At 44.1% G+C, this 22,025-nt stretch overlaps 3 protein-coding genes across 6 annotated transcripts in view; 1 reads left to right on the top strand and 2 right to left on the bottom strand.

The window, feature by feature from the left end:
* The first annotated feature begins 2,385 nt into the window (after positions 1-2,385).
* LOC121542802 (stathmin-2-like) overlaps positions 2,386-22,025 on the top strand; it is a 23,330-nt gene continuing 3,690 nt past the window's right edge. Inside the window, exons 1-2 of one of the 2 annotated variants that reach the window (XM_041852351.2) lie at positions 2,386-2,632; positions 20,497-20,669. In XM_041852351.2, the coding sequence (XP_041708285.1) occupies positions 20,499-20,669 (171 nt within the window). In that variant the 5' untranslated portion in view covers positions 2,386-2,632; positions 20,497-20,498. Of the gene's footprint in view, positions 2,633-20,115; positions 20,670-22,025 lie in introns of those variants that run through there. The other variant, XM_041852350.2, reaches the window with a different exon arrangement.
* LOC121542800 (stathmin-2) lies at positions 4,080-15,819 on the bottom strand. Of its 2 annotated transcripts, XM_041852346.2 has the most exons (5): positions 15,366-15,819; positions 11,748-11,846; positions 8,035-8,207; positions 6,563-6,754; positions 4,080-5,538 (listed from the first exon to the last, which is right to left on the bottom strand). In XM_041852346.2, exons 1-5 carry the CDS (start codon positions 15,382-15,384, stop codon positions 5,479-5,481), a joined length of 543 nt encoding a protein of 180 aa, XP_041708280.1. In that variant the 5' UTR covers positions 15,385-15,819; the 3' UTR covers positions 4,080-5,478. The 2 variants fall into 2 exon arrangements, with proteins under 2 accessions (XP_041708280.1, XP_045064515.1); XM_045208580.1 differs by lacking the exon at positions 15,366-15,819 and having other exon boundaries at positions 11,325-11,988.
* On the bottom strand, positions 17,414-19,673 carry LOC121543794 (uridine phosphorylase 1-like). 2 transcript variants are annotated; one of them, XM_045208581.1, is made up of 4 exons: positions 19,392-19,673; positions 19,063-19,219; positions 18,469-18,583; positions 17,414-18,117 (listed from the first exon to the last, which is right to left on the bottom strand). In XM_045208581.1, the coding sequence occupies exons 2-4, from the start codon at positions 19,189-19,191 to the stop codon at positions 17,828-17,830; spliced, it is 534 nt and encodes a 177-aa protein (XP_045064516.1). In that variant the 5' UTR covers positions 19,192-19,219; positions 19,392-19,673; the 3' UTR covers positions 17,414-17,827. The 2 variants fall into 2 exon arrangements, with proteins under 2 accessions (XP_045064516.1, XP_041709879.2); XM_041853945.2 differs by having other exon boundaries at positions 19,063-19,673.

Genomic DNA, 22,025 nt, shown 5'->3' with positions numbered 1-22,025 from the left:
CCAGGTTGTTACCGGCCTGTATTTGAACCCCCAATCTCAGAGGGCAGGTCTTTGTCTATACGGATGTATCATCCGCCCGTGCACGGTTTTCGGTGTCCCCCGGAACGACAGAGGACGGGTATTGATATCCGGCTCGAAGGACCAATCTGTCACGAGAATTTTGTTATCTCAATGGTTGAAGTCAAACACTTCTTAAATCTTTGAATAATTCCCAAAAGGTTGTAAATCTCTTAGTTTAAATAAATTAAACAAAGACTCAATTCTGCAATGGTCAGCCTTTATTCATTGAGAGCGCTCTGCAACAAAATGGTCGTACAATCTTTTTATACGCACACGTCAGAGGAAAAGTCCCACCCCGCTGTAGGCGGGCTGTATTTTTCTGTACGCATCTTGTAAGCTCACACCTGGGTTTAGGTCATGTGATTTTCCTCTGCTCTCCTGACCATCAGGTCACACACACACACATACACACACACACATGTTCTTATCATAGTCTACTCCTTGCTCGGGTAAGCGGAGTTATCGCTGTTCTCACAATATCCTGCAGCATGTTTCATACTCTCTTCCAAGCCTAATGGTTTCTCCCCTCCCTAAATTGGGAGGCCTATTTCCTTTTCTTGGTTTCTCAGTTGTCTGTAGACAGTTCTCCTTGTCCTTTGTTGTCTGGCCTAACTCCTACTCACATTGCTAAATAGTAACACAATGTCATAATCTTAACTTGCCCTACGCTCACACATTACTAGGTAGTAGTCTTATGATTCTAACACATTTCACAAAGTGGAGTGTAATAATTACTCATTACCAAATTATTCTATCAATTGCTGAGAGTTCAGGCCGTCCTTCCTGTGAGCAAATACTGAATACCTTATTACACACTGCCTGGATAGAGGTCTCTGTGCCGGTCGATGTCGTTGACTTCTATGGCTTCGCTATTCTGGATCAGAGGACGCTGATGCTTCAGCATCAACTCTAACTTTACTCTGCATGACAACAACACATGGACTTCAGTGATTCCCTTCCCTGTTTCTGAGGGCCTCCTGACAACGTGCCCAGACTGCCTCCTGACCCTGGAGAGATGGGCTGAGGATGGGAATACCTCTCTAAAGCTCTACAGTAGGAGAAGGGAGCTCACTGCTGCTGAACTGGACTTCTATAAGAAACAGGTAGCTTGTCTCAGTCTGCCACTAGAGACGTTCATGGATCCACAGAAAGAGCTCTGTCCCGACACAACTTCCTGTTTCTCGTAACAGAAGTAGGGTTTACCACTATGTTTTCATACCATCTGGTTAACAAAAGCCACTGGGTGTTGGTCTACAGACTAACCTCATAATCTAGCCACATACCCAGCAAATAAACTTGTTACAGGCCATATTATTGTTTTTACTGTCAGTATGTTACATTGACCCCTGAGTTCAGGTTGTTTTTACAGTCAGTATGTTATGTTGACCACTGAGTTCAGGTTGTTTTTACTGTCAGTATGTTACGTTGACCCCTGAGTTCAGGTTGTTTTTACTGTCAGTATGTTACGTTGACCCCTGAGTTCAGGTTGTTTTTACAGTCAGTATGTTACGTTGACCCCTGAGTTCAGGTTGTTTTTACTGTCAGTGTGTTACGTTGACCCCTGAGTTCAGGTTGTTTTTACTGTCAGTATGTTACGTTGACCCCTGAGTTCAGGTTGTTTTTACAGTCAGTATGTTATGTTGACCACTGAGTTCAGGTTGTTTTTACAGTCAGTATGTCACGTTGACCCCTGAGTTCAGGTTGTTTTTACAGTCAGTATGTTATGTTGACCACTGAGTTCAGGTTGTTTTTACAGTCAGTATGTCACGTTGACCCCTGAGTTCAGGTTGTTTTTACAGTCAGTATGTTACGTTGACCCCTGAGTTCAGGTTGTTTTTACTGTCAGTATGTTACGTTGACCCCTGAGTTCAGGTTGTTTTTACAGTCAGTATGTTATGTTGACCCTTGAGTTCAGGTTTTGTTTAGGAATTCATCTCGGAAACCCAAAAAAAAATGTTGCGTAATTGCGTCAGATACTCATTTTATGTTATGTAGTCTGTCCACAAGAGATCAGGAATGGGACTTTGTCTTGTTTAGATTTAGTAACAGTGGTGGAACTGGGAACCCAGACAGCAGAGGGGGCTAGTGGGAGGAGCTATAGGAGGACGGCTTCATTGTAATGGCTGGAATGGAATAAATGGAACGGAGTCAAACACGGTTTCCATATGCTTGATGTGTTTGATACCGTTCCAATAATTCCATTCCAGCCATTATAATGAGCCTGTCCTCCTATAGCTCCTCATACCAGCCTCCTCTGCCAGACAGTACAAACAGCCAATGTCCCTGAAATCTGATCTGTTGTACCATGAAAGGCACAGGAGAGTAAACATTAGATCATATAAAAGACTGGAACTATCCTTGGCATCATTGAAACATCAACAGGCATAGTGAGACAGACTTACTGTACAGAGACACAGGGAGATACATTATAGTGAGGGAGACATATTGAGATATGATGCTGGCGGTGTGTGACGCTGTTGTCCTGGGCCTTCTCTCAGTGAGTGGCTCCCAGGCGGCCCCTTTAACCTGTGAGGATCTCCTGAGACCACTGGAGCTGAGCGGTGTCAATCAGGTACTATCTATCTGAACTGTACTGTCTGTCTGTCTGTCCATCTGTCCGCGTGTCTGTCTGTCCATCGTCTGTCTGTCCGTCATCTGTCTGTCAGTCTGTCTTTAATTACAAAAGGCACTGAGCCCTCCGGCTCCTGTCTGTCTGTCCACCCATGGTTAGGGAGATGTGTTTTTTTTTGTTTTAGCTAGCCCAGTTATTGTCTATCTGCCTTGGGAAGTGGGTGTATATTGCTGAGAGTTCTGACCGTCCTTCCTGGGAGCAAATACTGTATACCTTTTTTACACAGTGCCTGGATAGAGGTCTCTGTGCCGGTCGGTACCCAGAACAACATTCTTGACATTGCCCAGTTCCATGGCGTCGGTATTCCACATCAGAATGCTTCAGGAATCGAATGCTTCAGGATCAACTCTAACTTTACTCTGCATGACAACAACACATGGACTTCAGTGATCCCCTTCCCTGTTTCTGAGGTCCTCCTGACAACGTGCCCAGACTGCCTCCTGACCCTGGAGAGATGGGCTGAGGATGGGAATACCTCTCTAAAGCTCTACAGTAGGAGAAGGGAGCTCACTGCTGCTGAACTGGACTTCTTTAAGAAACAGGTGGATTGTCTCAGTCTGCCACCAGAGACGTTCACGGATCCACAGAAAGAGCTCTGTCCCGACACAACGCCACTCTTAGAAGATCAAATCGATAAGGCAGTTGAGAGGGCAGTTGATATTATTTCAGAGATTCCAAGAATGATCAGAAATACATTTAAACATTTAAAGAATGCTGTTTTTCAGACATTTTCTGAGATTTTGGGTTCATGAGCAGTTGCCTCCTCCTCCCTGATTGGTTTGGTGCCCACCATGTATTCTACTGTAACCCAGGGTTACAGTACCTAACCCAGCAAGCCTGTAAACAGTCACTGATGCCAGCCTTGATGTGGGACCAAACTCCACTCTGCTAGTGTTACTCTACATTCAACACAATAAATGCAGATTAAGACAAATATGACTTACACTATTTTTTGTTTGTCCCAATAATCAGTTACAATCGGGAGCATTTAAAAATACAATAAAAAAAAATAATGGGTGATAGTCTACTTTAGCGTTTCCCAAACTCGGTCTTCTGGGACCCCAAGGGGTGCACGTTCTGGTTTTTGTCCTAGCACTACACAGCTGATTCAAATAATCAAAGCTTGATGATTAGTTGATTATTTATATCAGCTGTGTAGTGCTAGGGCCAAAACCAAAAGGTGCACCCCTTGGGGTCCCCAGGACCGAGTTTGGGAAACCCTGTTCTACATTTTTACATTTTAGTCGTTTTAGCAGACGCTCTTATCCAGAGCGACTTACAGTTATTGAGTGCATACATTTGTCTACTTACTCACAGTAGCCTACTCAACGTATCTTATCGACAGGACAGAGAAGTCATTCCTAAAACATCAACACCACTCATTATGTTTAGGTCATTGGTTCTTTTATTTGGCAGTTTACATGTTTCCTTGTCTTTAGCACAGAAAATAATGAGATGGCGCATGCCATGTTGACAGAACCCCAAAGCTTTATTCAGCGAAGCTTGAGACATACGGAGGGAGAACACTTGTACTGTAGTAGTCAGCTTGTGGAGGATGCAGGCAGATCGTTGTGACATATTCTAAAAAGAGTCATTTTAGTGTGCTGAATGTGGAGCATCCATTCTCTATCTATGGAACTACCAGAGAGAGGACGCTGATGATATGACACCTCACTTGAAACACACACACACACACACACACACACACATACGTAGACTTGGAGTGAACATGTGCGTCTGTGTTAGTCTATCAAGCTAAAGGAAAAGGGGGGCTTTAGAACATTTTACTGGCCAAGATGTCATGTACGGTGGCGGTATGATGTAATCATAACATTCAAGTGTCCAGATCCAGTGGAAATAACAGACTAGAGTAAGTTGAAGTAAATCACCCGGGGTTGCATCCCAAATGGAACACTATACCCTATTTACTGCACTACTCTGGTCAACAGTAGTGCACTTTATAGGGAATAGGCTGCCATATATAGTCAGGGGTCAGTCTGGAGGAAGTGATAAAACAGTTGATCCCTCTGGACACACACGTGGTTAAAGATGACCAAGCATATCTCTAGTTCCAGCTACCTCAAGCTCATTTGAGGACATGTGGACATTTCAAGCCGAGGGTTTGGCAGATTGTTAATGTGCGTTCATAGCGTGTGTGTAATTGTGTGTACGTGTGTGTGTGTGTGTGTGTGTGTGTGTGTGTGTGTGTGTGGGATGCCTGTCAGGAGTCTGTTAGCATTCTTCACAAAGACACAGAAACTGACATCATCAGAAAACAATGCAAACGTCAGCTAACAACCAACTCACAACACCAAAGCCTTTCACAAGAAAATATTTGTGGATTCAAATTTCAAGAACCAATAAAAAATGAGATAACAAACAAAACAGTTGAAATTGTACAACGCAGTACATTTGATACACTTATTTGCGCTCAATCAGCCTAGCCATCAAGATAGATAAAAAAATGAAATATTTACAAAATAATACCCATGTTTTCATGTTGTTGATTTTTTCCCCTTAGGAAAAAAAAATCATTCATTATCCAATGAAAAATACGGTTAATACTGATAGTGTGTGTGTGTGTGAAAGAGTTTGTGTGTGTGTGTGTGTGTGTGTGTTTGTGTGTATGTGTTTGTGTGTATGGAGGGTTTGGGTGGGTGGTGTAGTGTGTTGGTAGTGAGGTCCTCCACCCTCCAGGTCTCCAGGGCTTGGTGTCTGCTGTGGAGTGACCAGGTGTGAGGCTGGATGGAGGGATGTGGTTGGTGGACGTTGGGGAGAGGTGGGGCTCACGCTGTCAGCTCTTCCCTCAGCTCTTTGTTCCTGCGCACCACGGCTGCGTGTCTTTCCTGAAACACAGGACACAGACAGACACCGCAGATAGAGAGTAGGAAGCTAATATCAACACTGGACAGGAAGTTATAGCTAAACGATATACAGTCGTGATGCACCCCTAGTGGTCTCTTAGAATTAAGACTATTTATTTTCTAGTTCAATCATTCTAATTCTAGATCACACCTTCTCCTGCAGGTGTTCCATCATGGCTGCCAGGTGGGCCTGGCGGTTCTCCTTGATCCATCTTACATTACTACTACTACTACTACTACTACATTACTCCTACTACTACTACTACTACTACTGAGTGGCGCAGTGGTCTAAGGCACTGCATCGCAGTGCTAACTGTGCCACTAGAGATCCTGGTTCGAATCCAGGCTCTGTCGCAGCCGGCCGCGACCGGGAGACTCATGGGCGGCGCACAATTGGCCCAGCGTCGTCCAGGGTAGGGGAGGGAATGGCCGGCAGGGATGTAGCTCAGTTGATAGAGCATGGCGTTTGCAACGCCAGGGTTGTGGGTTCGATTCCCACGGGGGGCCAGTATAAAAAAAATATATGTATTCACTAACTGTAAGTCGCTCTGGATAAGAGCGTCTGCTAAATGACTAAAATGTAAATGTACTACTACTACTACTACTACTACTGATACTACTACTACAGTACTACCTTACTACTCAATTACTACTACTACATTACTACTCCATTACTACTCCATTACTACTACTACTACTACTACTACTACTACAGTACTCCTCCTCTCACCTTCTCCTGCAGGCGTTCCATCATGGCTGCCAGGTGCGCCTGGCGGTTCTCCTTGATATGATCCATCTTACATTACTACTCCAGTACTACTACTGCTACTACTACAGTACTACTGGTCAGTCTTCTCTCACCTTCTCCTGCAGGCGTTCCATCATGGCTGCCAGGTGCGCCTGGCGGTTCTCCTTGATATGATCCATCTTACATTACTACTCCAGTACTACTACTGCTACTACTACAGTACTACTACTACAGTACTACTGGTCAGTCTTCTCTCACCTTCTCCTGCAGGCGTTCCATCATGGCTGCCAGGTGGGCCTCCCGGTTCTCCTTGATCTGCTCCATCTTCATGGTGAGCTTCTCCTCTGCCATCTTGCTGAAGTTGCTGTTCTCTTCCATGGCCTTGAGCAGCACATCCCTCTCGTGCTCCCTCTTCTCTGCCAGGGCCCTCAGCACCTGGGCCTCCTGGGACTGGACCACAGAGAGACCAGGGATGTCACCATAGAGTTAGAATCAATAGGACTGGGACTGGACCACAGAGAGACCAGGAATGTCACCATAGAGTTAGAATCACTAGGACTGGGACTGGACCACAGAGGGACCAGGGATGTCACCACAGAGTTAGAATCACTAGGACTGGGACTGGACCACAGAGAGAGCAGGGATGTCACCATAGAGTTAGAATCACTAGGACTGGGACTGGACCACAGAGGGACCAGGGATGTCACCACAGAGTTAGAATCACTAGGACTGGGACTGGACCACAGAGAGAGCAGGGATGTCACCATAGCGTTAGAATCACTAGGACTGGGACTGGACCACAGAGGGACCAGGGATGTCACCACAGAGTTAGAATCACTAGGACTGGGACTGGACCACAGAGACAGCAGGGATGTCACCATAGAGTTAGAATCACTAGGACTGGGACTGGACCACAGAGGGACCAGGGATGTCACCACAGAGTTAGAATCACTAGGACTGGGACTGGACCACAGAGAGAGCAGGGATGTCACCATAGCGTTAGAATCACTAGGACTGGGACTGGACCACAGAGGGACCAGGGATGTTACCACAGAGTTAGAATCACTAGGACTGGGACTGGACCACAGAGAGAGCAGGGATGTCACCATAGCGTTAGAATCAATAGGACTGGGACTGGACCACAGAGAGAGCAGGGATGTCACCATAGAGTTAGAATCACCAGAATGGTCAAAGCACCTCAGACCACAGTGTAATTTGACTGGTACATTCAATATGGCCGCCGCTCCATCCACCATGGAATGTGAACTTGAATGGGACGGCTGTTCTAGTGATTCTAATGATATGGATATTAATTATTATAACACACAGGGCCCTGGGGTGTCCTACTCAAAGATATAGAATTCTATACACTCTTAGGGGGGGGGAAAGGTGCTATCAGACAGCAGGCAAAAAGGGTTATCCTATGGGGACAGCTGAAGAACACTTTTGGAACCCTTTTTTCTAAAAGTTATATTATTCTAGTTCTATTTCAGGTCTACTTCTCACCCTCCTCCAGACTGGACCACAGAGCAGTGATGTCACCATAGAAGTAGAATCACTAGATATAGAATTCCCTACTGCAGTTCTATCATTCTAGTTCTATAGTTCTACTACTCACCCTCTTCAGGACTGGACCACAGAGCAGTGATGTCACCATAGAAGTAGAATCACTAGATATAGAATTCCCTACTGCAGTTCTATCATTCTAGTTCTATAGTTCTACTACTCACCCTCCTCCGGTCCTCAGCTGCCTCCAGTTTCTTCTGGATGTCCTCTAGGGACACCTCCCTCTTGGGGGGCGAAATGATGCTATGGGTCGCGTCTGACACCGGGGAGGGGGGCTTCAGAAACACCTCGAAGGCCTGGCCCGACGCCCGCTTGTTGATTGGCTTCACCTCCATGTCTGAAAAACAAGTGAAAACTTTCAGAGGACTACTTTATTATTTAATAAAAAACCATTTAATATACATTTTACATTTATTTAAACATATCATCTGTTTAAGATAAATATATTTCCTCCATCTTCACCCTGGTGCTTTATCCTTCTTCCTGTGTGTCTAGTTGTTCTGTGGTCTGGTCTTCTGGGGTCTGGTCTTCTAAGGTCTGGTCTTCTGGGGTCTGGTCTTCTAAGGTCTGGTCTTCTGGGGTCTGGTCTTCTAAGGTCTGGTCTTCTGGGGTCTGGTCTTCTAAGGTCGGGTCTTCTGGGGTCTGGTCTTCTAAGGTCGGGTCTTCTAAGGTCTGGTCTTCTAAGGTCGGGTCTTCTGGGGTCGTGGGTCTGATCTTCTGGGTCTGGTATTCTGGGGTCTGGTCTTCTAAGGTCGGGTCTTCTAAGGTCTGGTCTTCTAAGGTCTGGTCTTCTAAGGTCTGGTCTTCTAAGGTCTGGTCTTCTGGGGTCGGGGGTCTGATCTTCTGGGTCTGGTATTCTGGGGTCTGGTCTTCTGGGATCTGGTCTTCTTGAGTTTGGGGTCTGGTCTTCTATGTTCTGGGGTCTGGTCTTCTGGGGTCTGTGGTCTAGATGGGTTATGTTTTTTTTTTGGTTTATATATGATGTCCATTTGGTCCAGGTATTTACAAAGGGGTCCAGTTTCAAACGGGTTGTAACTGTTATTTTTTCCCATATCTTGGATGCCGTTGGTTATGTTAGTCCCGTCCAGGATGGTTGGTTATGTTGGTCCAGTCCAGGATGGTTGGTAATGTTGGTCCCGTCCAGGATGGTTGGTTATGTTGGTCCCGTCCAGGATGGTTGGTAATGTTGGTCCCGTCCAGGATGGTTGGTTACGTTGGTCCAGTCCAGGTTGGTTGGTAATGTTGGTCCAGTCCAGGATGGTTGGTAATGTTGGTCCAGTCCAGGATGGTTGGTAATGTTGGTCCCGTCCAGGATGGTTGGTAATGTTGGTCCAGTCCAGGATGGTTGGTAATGTTGGTCCCGTCCAGGATGGTTGGTAATGTTGGTCCAGTCCAGGATGGTTGGTAATGTTGGTCCAGTCCAGGATGGTTGGTAATGTTGGTCCAGTCCAGGATGGTTGGTAATGTTGGTCCCGTCCAGGATGGTTGGTAATGTTGGTCCAGTCCAGGATGGTTGGTAATGTTGGTCCAGTCCAGGATGGTTGGTAATGTTGGTCCAGTCCAGGATGGTTGGTAATGTTGGTCCAGTCCAGGATGGTTGGTAATGTTGGTCCAGTCCAGGATGGTTGGTAATTGAAGTGACAGCCAGTGTCTTGCTATTGCATTTTTACTTGCAGCTATTAAGATGTTATATGGCAGTTTGTCTGTATTGTTGAGTGCTTGTGGAGTAATTCTGAGATATGTTATATTATTTGGATGTCCACTTTAAACATGTCTTTGAGTTAATAGATTAAGTATGTCCAGGAAGGTTGTAATTTAGGGCATGTCCAAAAGATATGTGAAGATATGTGCATGTCAAACCATTTCATGTGTGTCTTGTGAATGTTTTTCTGTGGTGTTGGAATAAAGCATGAGAAAAGTTTCTGTTGGACTTCCATGTACATTGGACAATAAAGTCATCTTCGTCAATTCAGGAGGACATCCAAAACAATAACGGTAAAAGATAAAGATCTTCCCATACAATAAAGGGCTCAGCTCCTGGATTGAGCTGAAATGGCATCAGGTCAACTACAGTGACAATCAGACTGTAGTGCTTTGACTTGATCTGAAAGACTACGCATTGGAAGTAAAAAGTGTCGTGTGTTATGTTTCCCCAGCAAGAAAAAAACAACAATGTCGCTCAAACAGAAGGGGGAACTAACAAAGAGTCACAGACCAACAACCAAAATGAAACAGGTGGGGTTTTAAGAGGGGTTCTGAAAGACACTCATTGGGGTGTCCACTGAACGCTGACTAGCAACAACAACTGGAACCTAAAAGACACCTACCATGAGCACCTACTAAATTTGCCCAAGAAGAGGCAAACAAAAGAAAACCCCCAAACTAAAAGACAGGAAGCAAACCAAAAGCTGGAGCAAAACGAAATCAGGGAAATCAGATAACGGATTGTTTGTCTAGAAATCAAAATAGGGAGAGCCAACTAAAAGAGTTAACCCTCCACATCTATCAAGACAACTAAAGGAGTTAACCCTCCACATCTATCAAAACAACTAAAGGAGTTAACCCTCCTCATCTATCAAGACAACTAAAGGATTTAACCCTCCACATCTATCAAGACAACTAAAGGATTTAACCCTCCACATCTATCAAGACAACTAAATGAGTTAACCCTCCTCATCTATCAAGACAACTAAAGGATTTAACCCTCCACATCTATCAAGACAACTAAAGGAGTTAACCCTCCACATCTATCAAGACAACTAAATGAGTTAACCCTCCTCATCTATCAAGACAACTAAAGGATTTAACCCTCCACATCTATCAAGACAACTAAAGGAGTTAACCCTCCACATCTATCACGACAACTAAAGGAGTCAACCCTCCACATCTATCAAGACAACTAAAGGTGTTAACCCTCCACATCTATCAAAACAATTGGAGCACCAGGCCAGCCACTCTTAAATAGCACCTGGGCCAGCACAGGTGAAATACCTTCCCTCTAACGAGATGGCTTCCAGCAGAGGTGTAACACATACTGACTAACGAGGCGACACCAATCAGTGCGCCCTACGTGCTAACGAGCTATACGTGCTAAAGACCAACCTCAAAACATAAATGGAAAAACCAAAACCTATAACACCTTCCCCCTTAAGACAACAAATATATCCTATATTTTTGTTAGACAAGTTTGCTTACCACCAACAGAAAGCAACTTCCATTGCACAACATAATCAACTTAAATGCGTCGCCTTTTCCAATGTAAACATGGCATCTACTGGCTGTCAACAATTAAATACAAGACAAAACACACTTATTTTGTATTTTATATATATATATATATTCTTATATATTGTATAAGAATATATTGTATTTTTCTTCTTCTTTTTTTTAATTTTTCTTCTTCTACAGTTCAAACTCACAGATGACCAGCTTGTTGCGTGCTTCTGGTTCTTACCTTCAAACTCACAGACGACCAGCTTGTTGTGTGACTCTGGTTCTTACCTTCAAACTCCCAGACGACCAGCTTGTTGTGTGCCTCTGGTTCTTACCTTCAAACTCCCAGACGACCAGCTTGTTACATGCCTCTGGTTCTTACCTTCAAACTCACAGATGACCAGCTTCTTGTGTGCCTCTGGTTCTTACCTTCAAACTCACAGACGACCAGCTTGTTACATGCCTCTAGTTCTTACCTTCAGACTCCCAGACGACCAGCTTGTTGAGTGCCTCTGGTTCTTACCTTCAAACTCGCAGACGACCAGCTTGTTGTGTGCCTCTGGTTCTTACCTTCAAACTCACAGACGACCAGCTTGTTACATGTCTCTAGTTCTTACCTTCAGACTCCCAGACAACCAGCTCATTGCGTGCCTCTGGTTCTTACCTTCAAACTCACAGACGACCAGCTTGTTACGTGCCTCTGGATAGAAGCAGGAGCAGATGAGAGAGAAAACAGACAGCTCCTTCATCTTCTCTTTGTATGCTGAGAGAATACAAACACACCAGACTGTTAACACGTGGAGGAGTCCAAAATGGCCTTCGGAAAGTCTTCAGACCCCTTCACTTTTTCCAAATGTTGTTTGGTTACAGCCGTATTATAACATTTATTAAATTGTTTTTCTCCCTCATCAATCTACACACAATACCCCATAATGACAAAGAAAAAAAAGGTTTTTAGAAATGTTTGCTAATTTATTAAAAATAAAAAACAGAAATATCACATTTACATACGTTTTCAGACCCTTTACTCAGTACTTTATTGAAGCACCTTTCGCAGCAATTACAGCCTTGAGTCTTCTTGGGTATGATGCTACAAGCTTGGCACACCTTTATTTGGGGAGTTTCTTCCATTCCTCTCTGCAGATCCTCTCAAACTCTGTCATGTTGGATGGGGAGCGTTGCTGCACAGCTATTTTCAGGTCTCTCCAGAGATGTTTGATCGGGTTCAATCCGGGCTCTGGCTGGGCCACTCAAGGACATTCAGAGACTTGTCCCGAAGCCACTCCTGCGTTGTCTTGGCTGTGTGCTTAGGGTCGTTGTCCTGTTGGAAGGTGATCCTTCACCCCAGTCTGAGGTCCCGAGCTATCTGGAGCAGGTTTTCATCAAGGATCTTTCTGTATTTTGCTCCGTTCATCTTTCCCTCGATCCTGACTAGTCTCCCAGTCCCTGCAGCTGAAAACACCCCCACAGCATGATGCTGCCACCACCATGCTTCACCGTAGGGATGGTGTCAGGTTTCCTCCAGACGTGACGCTTGGCATTAAGGCCAAAGAGTTGAATCTTGGTTTCATCAGACAAGTCTGGTTTCTCATGGTCTGAGAGTCTTTAGGTGCCTTTATGCAAACTCCAAGCGGGCTGTCATGTGCCTTTTACTGAGGAGTGGCTTACGTTGGCCACTCTACCATATTGGCCTGATTGGTGGAGTGCTGCAGAGATGGTTGTCCTTCTGGAAGGTTCTCCCATCTCCACAGAGAAACTCTAGAGCTCTGTCAGAGTGACCATCGGGTTCTTGGTCACCTCCCTGACCAAGGCCCTTCTCCCCCGATTGCTCAATTTGGCCGGGCGGCCAGCTCTAGGAAGAGTCTTGGTGGTTCCAAACCTCTTCCATTTAAGAATGATGGAGGCCACTGTGTCTTTGGGGACCTTCAATGCTGCAGAAATGTTTTGGTACCCTTCCCCAGATCTGTGCCTCGACACAATCCTTTCTCGGAGCTCTATGGACAATTCCTTTGACCTCATGGCTTGGTTTTTGCTCTGACATGCACTGTCGACTGTGGGACTTTATATAGACAGGTGTGTGCCTTTCCAAATCATGTCCAATCAATTGAATTTCCACAGGTGGACTCGAATCAAGTTGTAGAAACATCTCAAGGATGATCAATGGAAACAGAATGCACCTGAGCTGAATTTTGAGTCTCACAGCAAAGGATCTGAATACTTATGTAAATAATGTATTTTTGTTTTTTATTTTTTATAAATTTGAAAACATTTCAAAAAACCTTTTTGTCATTATGGGGTATTGTGTGTAGATTGATGAGGACATTTATTTTATTTGATCCATTTTAGAAAAAAGTCTAACGTAACAAAATGTGGAAAAGGTCAAGGGGTCTGAATACTTTCCCAAGGTGCTGTAGTGCTTTAGCACCCTATTCCCTATATAGTGCAAAGGTAAAGCATAATATAGGGAATTTTAGACAGCCAAAGTCAGACACTATAATGGCACCTATAGGAGATAACATTGTCATTATGCTGTTTGTTGGCTGTGTGGAAATGCATAACATTCATACAGGCTTGCTTCACACTGACAGTATTAAAGCCCATAACTGATCATGTATTTTTGTTGAACTTGAGCGCTACTAATTAATTCTATCATGATCTGATAACACTGAGCTAATGGGCATTAGCAGTATCCTGTGGGCAGGAGCTAAAGGCTAGATGCTACTCTCTATCTAAATACTGTTTAAATTGTAATTATTACGAGGAAGTAATCACTTTCTTACAGGGTTCAATAGTGATGGAGGGATTTGGAAGAGACAGGCTGTGTTCAAATTCAAAATGGCACCCTATTCGCATTATAGGGCACCACTTTTGACCAGGGCCCATAGGGCGCACACAAAGTCTCTCCCCCAACACCAACACCAAAATAAATTGTCTACCTACTGTATTCCTATCACCCTACTGTATTAGGTACTAGTAGCCCTGCCTTCACTAAGGTACAGTATCAGAGAGAGAGCTCTGTCCGAAGAGGACTGCAGATTGTCAATACTGATTAGCCAACTGCTGCAAAGGCCAGCAGCGTGTGGAGCGGCCCATTGCTGCAGGGCTGGCCACTCTCCCGCCTGCGTGCCATGGCTCACAGCTCAACACAGCCTGCTGCCACATGTCATCGTACTCACTAAGATTCAATAGAACTGCATGAATCCATATCCATTCCATAATAGAATGTAGGCCTTACAGCACATAGAATGCATTCAGGCTCTATGGAACCCCAAGAGCAAGTATTTCTAGGTACAACAGAGATCAGAGAACAGGAAGTAGGCCTATTACTTTTATGTGTTGGCTATTCTATTCTCAGATTATACTGAAAAGAGAATCAACTCATGAAGTGATTTTAGAGGGTAATCAATCACGTTTACAGTTCCACTGAGAAACAACTCAGAAAAATGTCAAACAAGACATAAAATCTACAGCAACTAATTGTTTTCTCTCCCTGTTTATTGTGTGCTATATTGACATATACCAGTTTTATTCAGTGTAGAATCCTTCACTAAAACAAAACAAAATACTCTAGGCCTTATTATTTTTCATTAGCATTTCATGGCTAATATTGATGACAAGGCCCTTTTCAATGTATACTTTTTGTTTAATATCTTCTAATGTAATCCAAATGTACTGTAATATAAAATACACACAACTGCCAAATTGAATAACAGCCAAATGATGGAATCAAATACATGACTAACTATTGTAGCCTAACAAATGAACCACTTAATTCAATGCATTGTCAGCACGCGCCGTTCATTCACCTACTAATTGATTCTCTATCATATTCGAGCTCAAACAAGCGATATAACCGTTATAACAGTATACTTATAAAAGTATATAAATGAAAAAAGTAATTATATCTCATCCTGTCAGGGAGTGTTGAAATGGTAGTCAGACCGGCGCATTGGGTGGGGTCTCTCTGCATTATGCCTCTACTAGAGCCACCTCTGTATCACCAGCAGTAGGTGCAGAGTTGTGAATAAAACGGATATAAATAATAATAAAAAAGCAATCGCGCCAACACCTTAACCAAAATAAATCTTATACTTTATATTAAGTCATAACATCCATATAATGTCCAATCTAGAACAGCAGTTTTTGCCTGCAGTCCCTATGGGTCCATATACTGTAAAGAAACGATGAGGCGAATGCAGGTGTCTGCTTAGATCTCAGCATCCATCACTATAATAAAACCCTAACAGTAATCCATGCTGAAAAATCTTACTCGCATCCTTACCAATTGCAGTTTTGGCCATGGCTGTCTGTGTCGTAGCAGCGGGTGTTGCAGCTATGGTCAGAGGGGCGAAAATGTTTTTTTAAGGCACTGAGTCAGCGAAAAAGACAAGACCGGGGGCTCGGATCAAGATGAGAGGCGCGGAGCGAGCTGGAAAATGGGAGGAGTTGAATTATGAGCGGCTCTGCGCACGAGCAGATTGCTTGGCCACCCTTTGTCCTTTGACGCGCATCTCGCGTCGAGATCAGACATTCCATCCACAGCAATAGAACATACCTAGTGGTAGGTGACTAATCAAGAATAGCCAACAGTAAAATGTTACAGATGTACATTTCTGGAAAAACGTATAAAGTATTATATTTTGAAATGTTTAAATACTTACAAATACACTACATGACCAAAAGTATGTTGACACCTGCTCGTCGAACATCTCATTCCAAAATCATGGGCATTAATATGGAGTTGGTTCCCCCTTTGCTCCTATAACAGCATCCACTGTTCTGGGAAGGCTTTCCACTAGATGTTGGAACATTGCTGTGGGGACTTGCTTCCATTCAGCAACAAGAGCAATTGTGAGGTCAGGCACTGATGTTGGGCGATTAGGCCTGGCTCGCAGTCGGCGTTCGAATTCATCCCAAAGGTGTTCGATGGGGTTGAGGTCATGGCTCTGTGCAGGCCAGTCAAGTTCTTCCACACCGATCTCGAAAAATAATTTCTGTATGGGCCTTGCTTTGTACATGGGGGCAATGTCATGCTGAAACTGGAAAGGGCCTTCACCAAACTTTACAGTCGGCACTATGCATTGAGGCAGGTAGCTTTCTCCTGGCATCCGCCAAACCCAGATTCATCTGTCAGATGGTGCAGCGTGATTCATCACTCCAGAGAACGTGTTTCCACTGCTCCAGAGTCCAATGGCGGCGACCTTTACACCACTCCAGCCGACGCTTGGCATTGCACATGGTGATCTTTGGCTTGTGTGCGGCTGCTCGGCCTTGGAAACCCATTTCATGAAGCTCCCGACGAACGTTGCTTCCAGGGGCAGTGCTGCAACCGAGGACAAACAATTTTTATGCGCTACGCGTTCAGCACTCAGCGGTCCCGTTCTGTGAGCTTGTGTGGATTATCACTTTGCGGCTGATCCGTTGTTGCTCCTAGATGTTTCCACTTCACAATAACAGCACTTACAGTTAACCTGGGCAGCTCTAGCAGGGCAGCAATTTGACGAATTGACTTGTTGGAAAGGTGGCATCCTATGACGGTGCCACGTTGAAAGTCACTGAGCTCTTCAGTATGGGCCATTCTACTGCCAATGTTTGTCTATGTCTATTTTATACACCTGTCAGCAACGGGTGTGGCTGAAATAGCTCGAATCCACTCATTTGATGAGGTGTCCACATACTTTTGTATATATAGTGTATATTATAATGATATATAAGCCTATGGAACGCATTCCTGACCTAAACACATTCACATGTCGCTCTTGAACACGCCCCTAGCTCACATGTGCTATAGGCTACCAGACTTTGTGAATGGCTTCAGACACAGCGAAAAGGGAAAACATGGAGCATCATCACAATGTTGGTATAGAGAATTATTGCATTTATCAACGAGGCAAGGAAATGCTGCTAGGGGCAAGAGTCAATCAATGATCAATGTCAATCAACTGAAATCTGCATGATGGAAAATCCAAGGCCTGCCCTACACTATGGGCCAGTTTCCCGGACACAGATAGGGCTAAAAGCTAGTCCTGGACTATAAAGATACTTTCAATGGAGATTATACACTGATCTTGCTTTTATGTCCAGGTCCAGGACTAGGTTTAATCTGTGTCCGGGAAACCACCCCTACAGTGACGGCTTCTGTATTTGTATTTATTAAGGATCCCGATTAGCTGCTGCATAATGTTGATGACATAAACACATTTGAATCACACTGAAATATTTGCAGTAAATGTGGTTCTATTGCTCATTAGGTGAAATTAAAAGCACTCGGTTACATATGTTAATAACACTATTGGCGTGTAACTGCTAATGTGGCTTGTGCTATCATCATGGATAGATACAACTACACCAGCGGTGTACCTTTTAGACCGCTGAGTTTACACATGGCAGCAAACACGGAAGAGTCCATCTCGATGTTGCGAACCCCAGACTCATAGGCCTTGGTCAGGTAGTCCTGTTTATCCTTCTCTGTGTAGGAGCAGAAGGCCCCATCCAGACGCGCTTGTCCTGGACACACAAAACACCAGCTAGCTACCCACAGTAACTAGTAGGGCACAGCAATATAACCTGAGTGCCAGTCTGTTTGTGCCATCATGCCAACTCACTCATTGTCATGCCAACTCACTCATTGTCATGCCAACTCACTCATTGTCATGCCAACTCACTCATTGTCATGCCTAACATGTTTGGCTTTACAATGACAGCAATGGAGTTGACAGGAGCAAAAACAGGTCAGGTACCATGCTAACACAGCAAACACATTTGAAAAAGACAGAATCGCAGACAACAAGCAAAATACTGAAGTAGCGTATAACAACTGACACCTTCATAGAAATCCATGGTGCACATGGTGTTTCCTACCACCGTCTCAAATTGACCCAGGTCCTTGCTGCACTGCAGCAGCTCTTCAGCCAGCCCTTGGTCCAGGTCCGTGCTGCGCACCACAGTATTCCCCAGGATGACCTGCTCCAACCTGGGCAGGAAGGTGGCGTCTACTGACTGCTTGGTGACAACAACCGTGCCAGGCTCAAGGCCTGGAGAGAGAAAGTGGATCAGTGTATGTACAATGTATAGCAAATATGGCTTGTTTTAGGCCTGTGTCCCAAATGACACCCTATTCCATATAAAGTGCACTACTTTGGGCCCTGGTCAAAAGTAGTACACTTTATAGGGAATAGGGTGCCATTTGGGATGCAAGTTTAGCTTAATTAAAGGACATTAATTGATTGATTGATTTAAACACCACATATTAGTGTTATTACTCGTTTGACTACAGTGGGATTCAGGTGTGCTGTGTTTAATCATAAAGGAATTAAATCATATCCAAAGCACTTGAGAAGTACAACCTGACAGAAAACGTCTAAATAAACTCTATATAGGCCTACCTAATCCACCGGAGGTCCCAATGCGTACGACGGTAACATCAGTGCAGCGAGCATGGTAGAGGAGCTTGATGAGCTCGTGTAACATGATGGCGATGGAGGGGATACCCATGCCATGCTGTAAAAGAGAGAGAGAGAGACAGAGACACGTGATGTCATAGATGTATCACATTACACAACCACTGTCTTACGTCAGATAGCGTGACCACCTTGTCTGCATGGCAACGCGGTTGCGTTAGAATGACGCCATCTGAAGGAAGACAATGATTAGGCCACTCAACTCAGTCTGTCTGGCAGAACAAGCTGCCACACCAACATGTCCATTTATTTTACAAAGAAACCTTCTCTATTCCTTTATATTACCTTTCATTCCCAGGGCATCGATTACAATTCCACCCAAAGGTGCAACATCGTGAGTGTGTCCCAAATGGTACCATATTCCCTAGTGACGACTTTTGTCCAGAGCCCTTGTCAAAAGTAGTGCAATATTGGGTACCATTTGAGTCCCGACCCATGTTAATCTTACTAACATCTAGTGACACTATAATAAACCGTAAGTGATTGAAATGGGTACTAGTATTGTATTTCTTCACGTACGCTGACGGAGAGCACGGGGCCAATCTTGTACATGGCGTAGCGGTCAGTTCCTGCACAGATGTTGGGGTACTCAGCCTTGGGGTCCACCAGACTCAGCTCTCCAGCAATATACTCTATGAAGGACTTCATTCTCCAGGGACTGCCCCCAACACACAAACTGAGACATGGACATAAGAGCAGACGGTGTAAATGTTAACGTCCTGGGTTGAATACAAAAAGTCTATAGAAATACAGGGCTGCTTTCCTGAATGCAGGAATTAGGATGTTATGAATGTCCATTTACTGATGCAATCTAGCTAGTAGCCTAATGAATCAATCAGTAACCTTACCTTGACGTCTCCAAACATGGCAGCTAGGTTGTGTGTGAAGGTCCCCAGGTTAAAGTGGTAGAGAACGTCATCTTTCATCCCATCCAGGTGTGGGTTATGCACATAGACAGTGCTTTCACTAAGGAAATCAATCATAAAAGGACATTTAGGGTAGACCAGTCTTGTATTTTACTTCCTCCACTGATTAAAGGGAGTGGTCAGCCTACTAGTGGTGTAAAGTACTTAAGTAAAAATACTTTAAAGTACTACTTAAACAGTATTTTGGGGTATCCGTACTATACTGTACTATTTATATTTTTGACAACTTTTACTTTTACTTACTATATTCCTAAAGAAAATGATGTATTTTTAATCCATACATTTTCCCTGACACCCAAAAGTACTCGTTACATTTCGAATGCTTAGCAGCACAGGAAAATTGTCCAATTCACACACTAATCAAAAGAACCTCCCTGGTCATCCGTACTGCCTCTGATCTCGCCGATTCACGAAACACAAATGGTTGGTTTGTAAATGATGTCTGAGTGTTGGAGTGTGCCACTGGCTATCTGTAAATTAAAAGAACAAGAAAATTGTGCCGTTTGGTTTGCTTAACATAAGTAATTTGAAAAGATTTATACTTTTACTTTTGATACTTAAGAATATTTTAGCAATTAGATTTACTTTTGATACTTAAATATATTTAAAACCAAATACTTTTAGACTTTAACTCAAGTAGTATTTTACTGGGTGAATTTCACTTTTACTTTTATAATTTTCTATTAAGGTATCTTTACTTTTACTCAAGTGTGACAATTGGACACTTTTTTCACTACTACAAGCTGGTCGTCTGTGAGTTTGAAGGTCAGAGCCAGATCACACAACACTTTTTACTTCCAGTGCGCAGTCTTTCAGATCAAGTCAAAGCACTGCAATCTGAATGGCACTGTAGTTGACCTGATGTCATTTCATATCAAGATAATCCAGGAAATGCGCCGTTTATTTTACTGCAAGGATTTCTTTCCTACTTATTTTGTATTGTTCAATTCGATCATACAGGTACTTCACAGTTTATCATGGTAATGTCCTGAATGACTTGAATTAAATAGTTGACCTTGTTTTTCAGACATGGCAGTAAAGCCCATCAACAAGCGGGCGGTGGGCCAGGCCTTCGAGGTGATCCTGAAGACCCCATCACCGGTGTCGGACACAGCCCACAGCGTAACCTCGCCCCCCAAGAGGGAGGTGTCCCTAGAGGACATCCAGAAGAAACTGGAGGCAGCTGAGGACCGGAGGAGGGTGAGTAGTAGAACTATATAACTAGAATGATAGAACTGCAGTAGGGAATTCTATATCTAGTGATTCTACTTTTATGGTGACATCACTGCTCTGTGGTCCAGTCCTGAAGAGGGTGAGTATTAGAACTATAGAACTAGAATGATAGAACTGCAGTAGGGAATTCTATATCTAGTGATTCTACTTCTATGGTGACATCACTGCTCTGTGGCCCAGTCCTGAAGAGGGTGAGTATTAGAACTATAGAACTAGAATGATAGAACTGCAGTAGGGAATTCTATATCTAGTGATTCTACTTCTATGGTGACATCACTGCTCTGTGGCCCAGTCCTGAAGAGGGTGAGTATTAGAACTATAGAACTAGAATGATAGAACTGCAGTAGGGAATTCTATATCTAGTGATTCTACTTCTATGGTGACATCACTGCTCTGTGGCCCAGTCCTGAAGAGGGTGAGTATTAGAACTATAGAACTAGAATGATAGAACTGCAGTAGGGAATTCTATATCTAGTGATTCTACTTCTATGGTGACATCACTGCTCTGTGGTCCAGTCTGGAGGAGGGTGAGAAGTAGACCTGAAATAGAACTAGAATAATAGAAATGTGGTATAGAATTCTATTTCTATGAGTAGGCAACTCCAGAGCCCCATGTGTTGGCATATAGTGATAATAATCAATTCTATAACGGGCATTCTTGTTGAAGTCAACATTCTGTGGTGGGTGGACCAGTGGCCATATTGAATGTACCCATGAGTGTACCAGTCAAATTACTGTGGTCTGAGGTGCTTTGACCATTCTATTAACACTAACTCTATTGTGACATCCCTACTCTCTCTGTGGTCCAGTCCTAGTGATTCTAACTCTATGGTGACATCCCTGGTCTCTCTGTGGTCCAGTCCCAGTCCTAGTGATTCTAACTCTGTGGTGACATCCCTGCTCTCTCTGTGGTCCAGTCCTAGTGATTCTAACTCTATGGTGACATCCCTGCTCTCTCTGTGGTCCAGTCCCAGTCCTAGTGATTCTAACTCTATGGTGACATCCCTGCTCTCTCTGTGGTCCAGTCCCAGTCCTAGTGATTCTAACTCTATGGTGACATCCCTGCTCTCTCTGTGGTCCAGTCCCAGTCCTAGGGATTCTAACTCTATGGTGACATCCCTGCTCTCTCTGTGGTCCAGTCCCAGTCCTAGTGATTCTAACTCTATGGTGACATCCCTGCTCTCTCTGTGGTCCAGTCCCAGTCCTAGTGATTCTAACTCTATGGTGACATCCCTGCTCTCTCTGTGGTCCAGTCCCAGTCCTAGTGATTCTAACTCTATGGTGACATCCCTGGTCTCTCTGTGGTCCAGTCCCAGTCCTAGT

Source organism: Coregonus clupeaformis, chromosome 28 (assembly GCF_020615455.1).
Source record: "Coregonus clupeaformis isolate EN_2021a chromosome 28, ASM2061545v1, whole genome shotgun sequence".
Taxonomy (NCBI): domain Eukaryota; kingdom Metazoa; phylum Chordata; class Actinopteri; order Salmoniformes; family Salmonidae; genus Coregonus; species Coregonus clupeaformis.
The sequence above is the reverse complement of the archived record's forward strand: the minus strand, read 5'-3'. Positions and strand labels throughout refer to the sequence as shown.

Coding starts and splice junctions, on each gene's coding strand:
- LOC121542800 (XM_041852346.2), bottom strand. Junction 6,755..8,034: donor CAGCTGAGGACCGGAGGAGG/GTGAGTAGTAGA, acceptor TCTGTGGTCCAG/TCCCAGGAGGCCCAGGTGCT. Junction 5,539..6,562: donor TGGAACGCCTGCAGGAGAAG/GTGAGAGAAGAC, acceptor CCTGTGTTTCAG/GAAAGACACGCAGCCGTGGT.
- LOC121543794 (XM_041853945.2), bottom strand. CDS start 19,191: ATGAAGTCCTTCATAGAGTATATTGCTGGAGAGCTGAGTCTGGTGGAC. Junction 18,584..19,062: donor GCCCCGTGCTCTCCGTCAGC/GTACGTGAAGAA, acceptor TCTCTTTTACAG/CATGGCATGGGTATCCCCTC. Junction 18,118..18,468: donor TGGGACCTCCGGTGGATTAG/GTAGGCCTATAT, acceptor TTCTCTCTCCAG/GCCTTGAGCCTGGCACGGTT.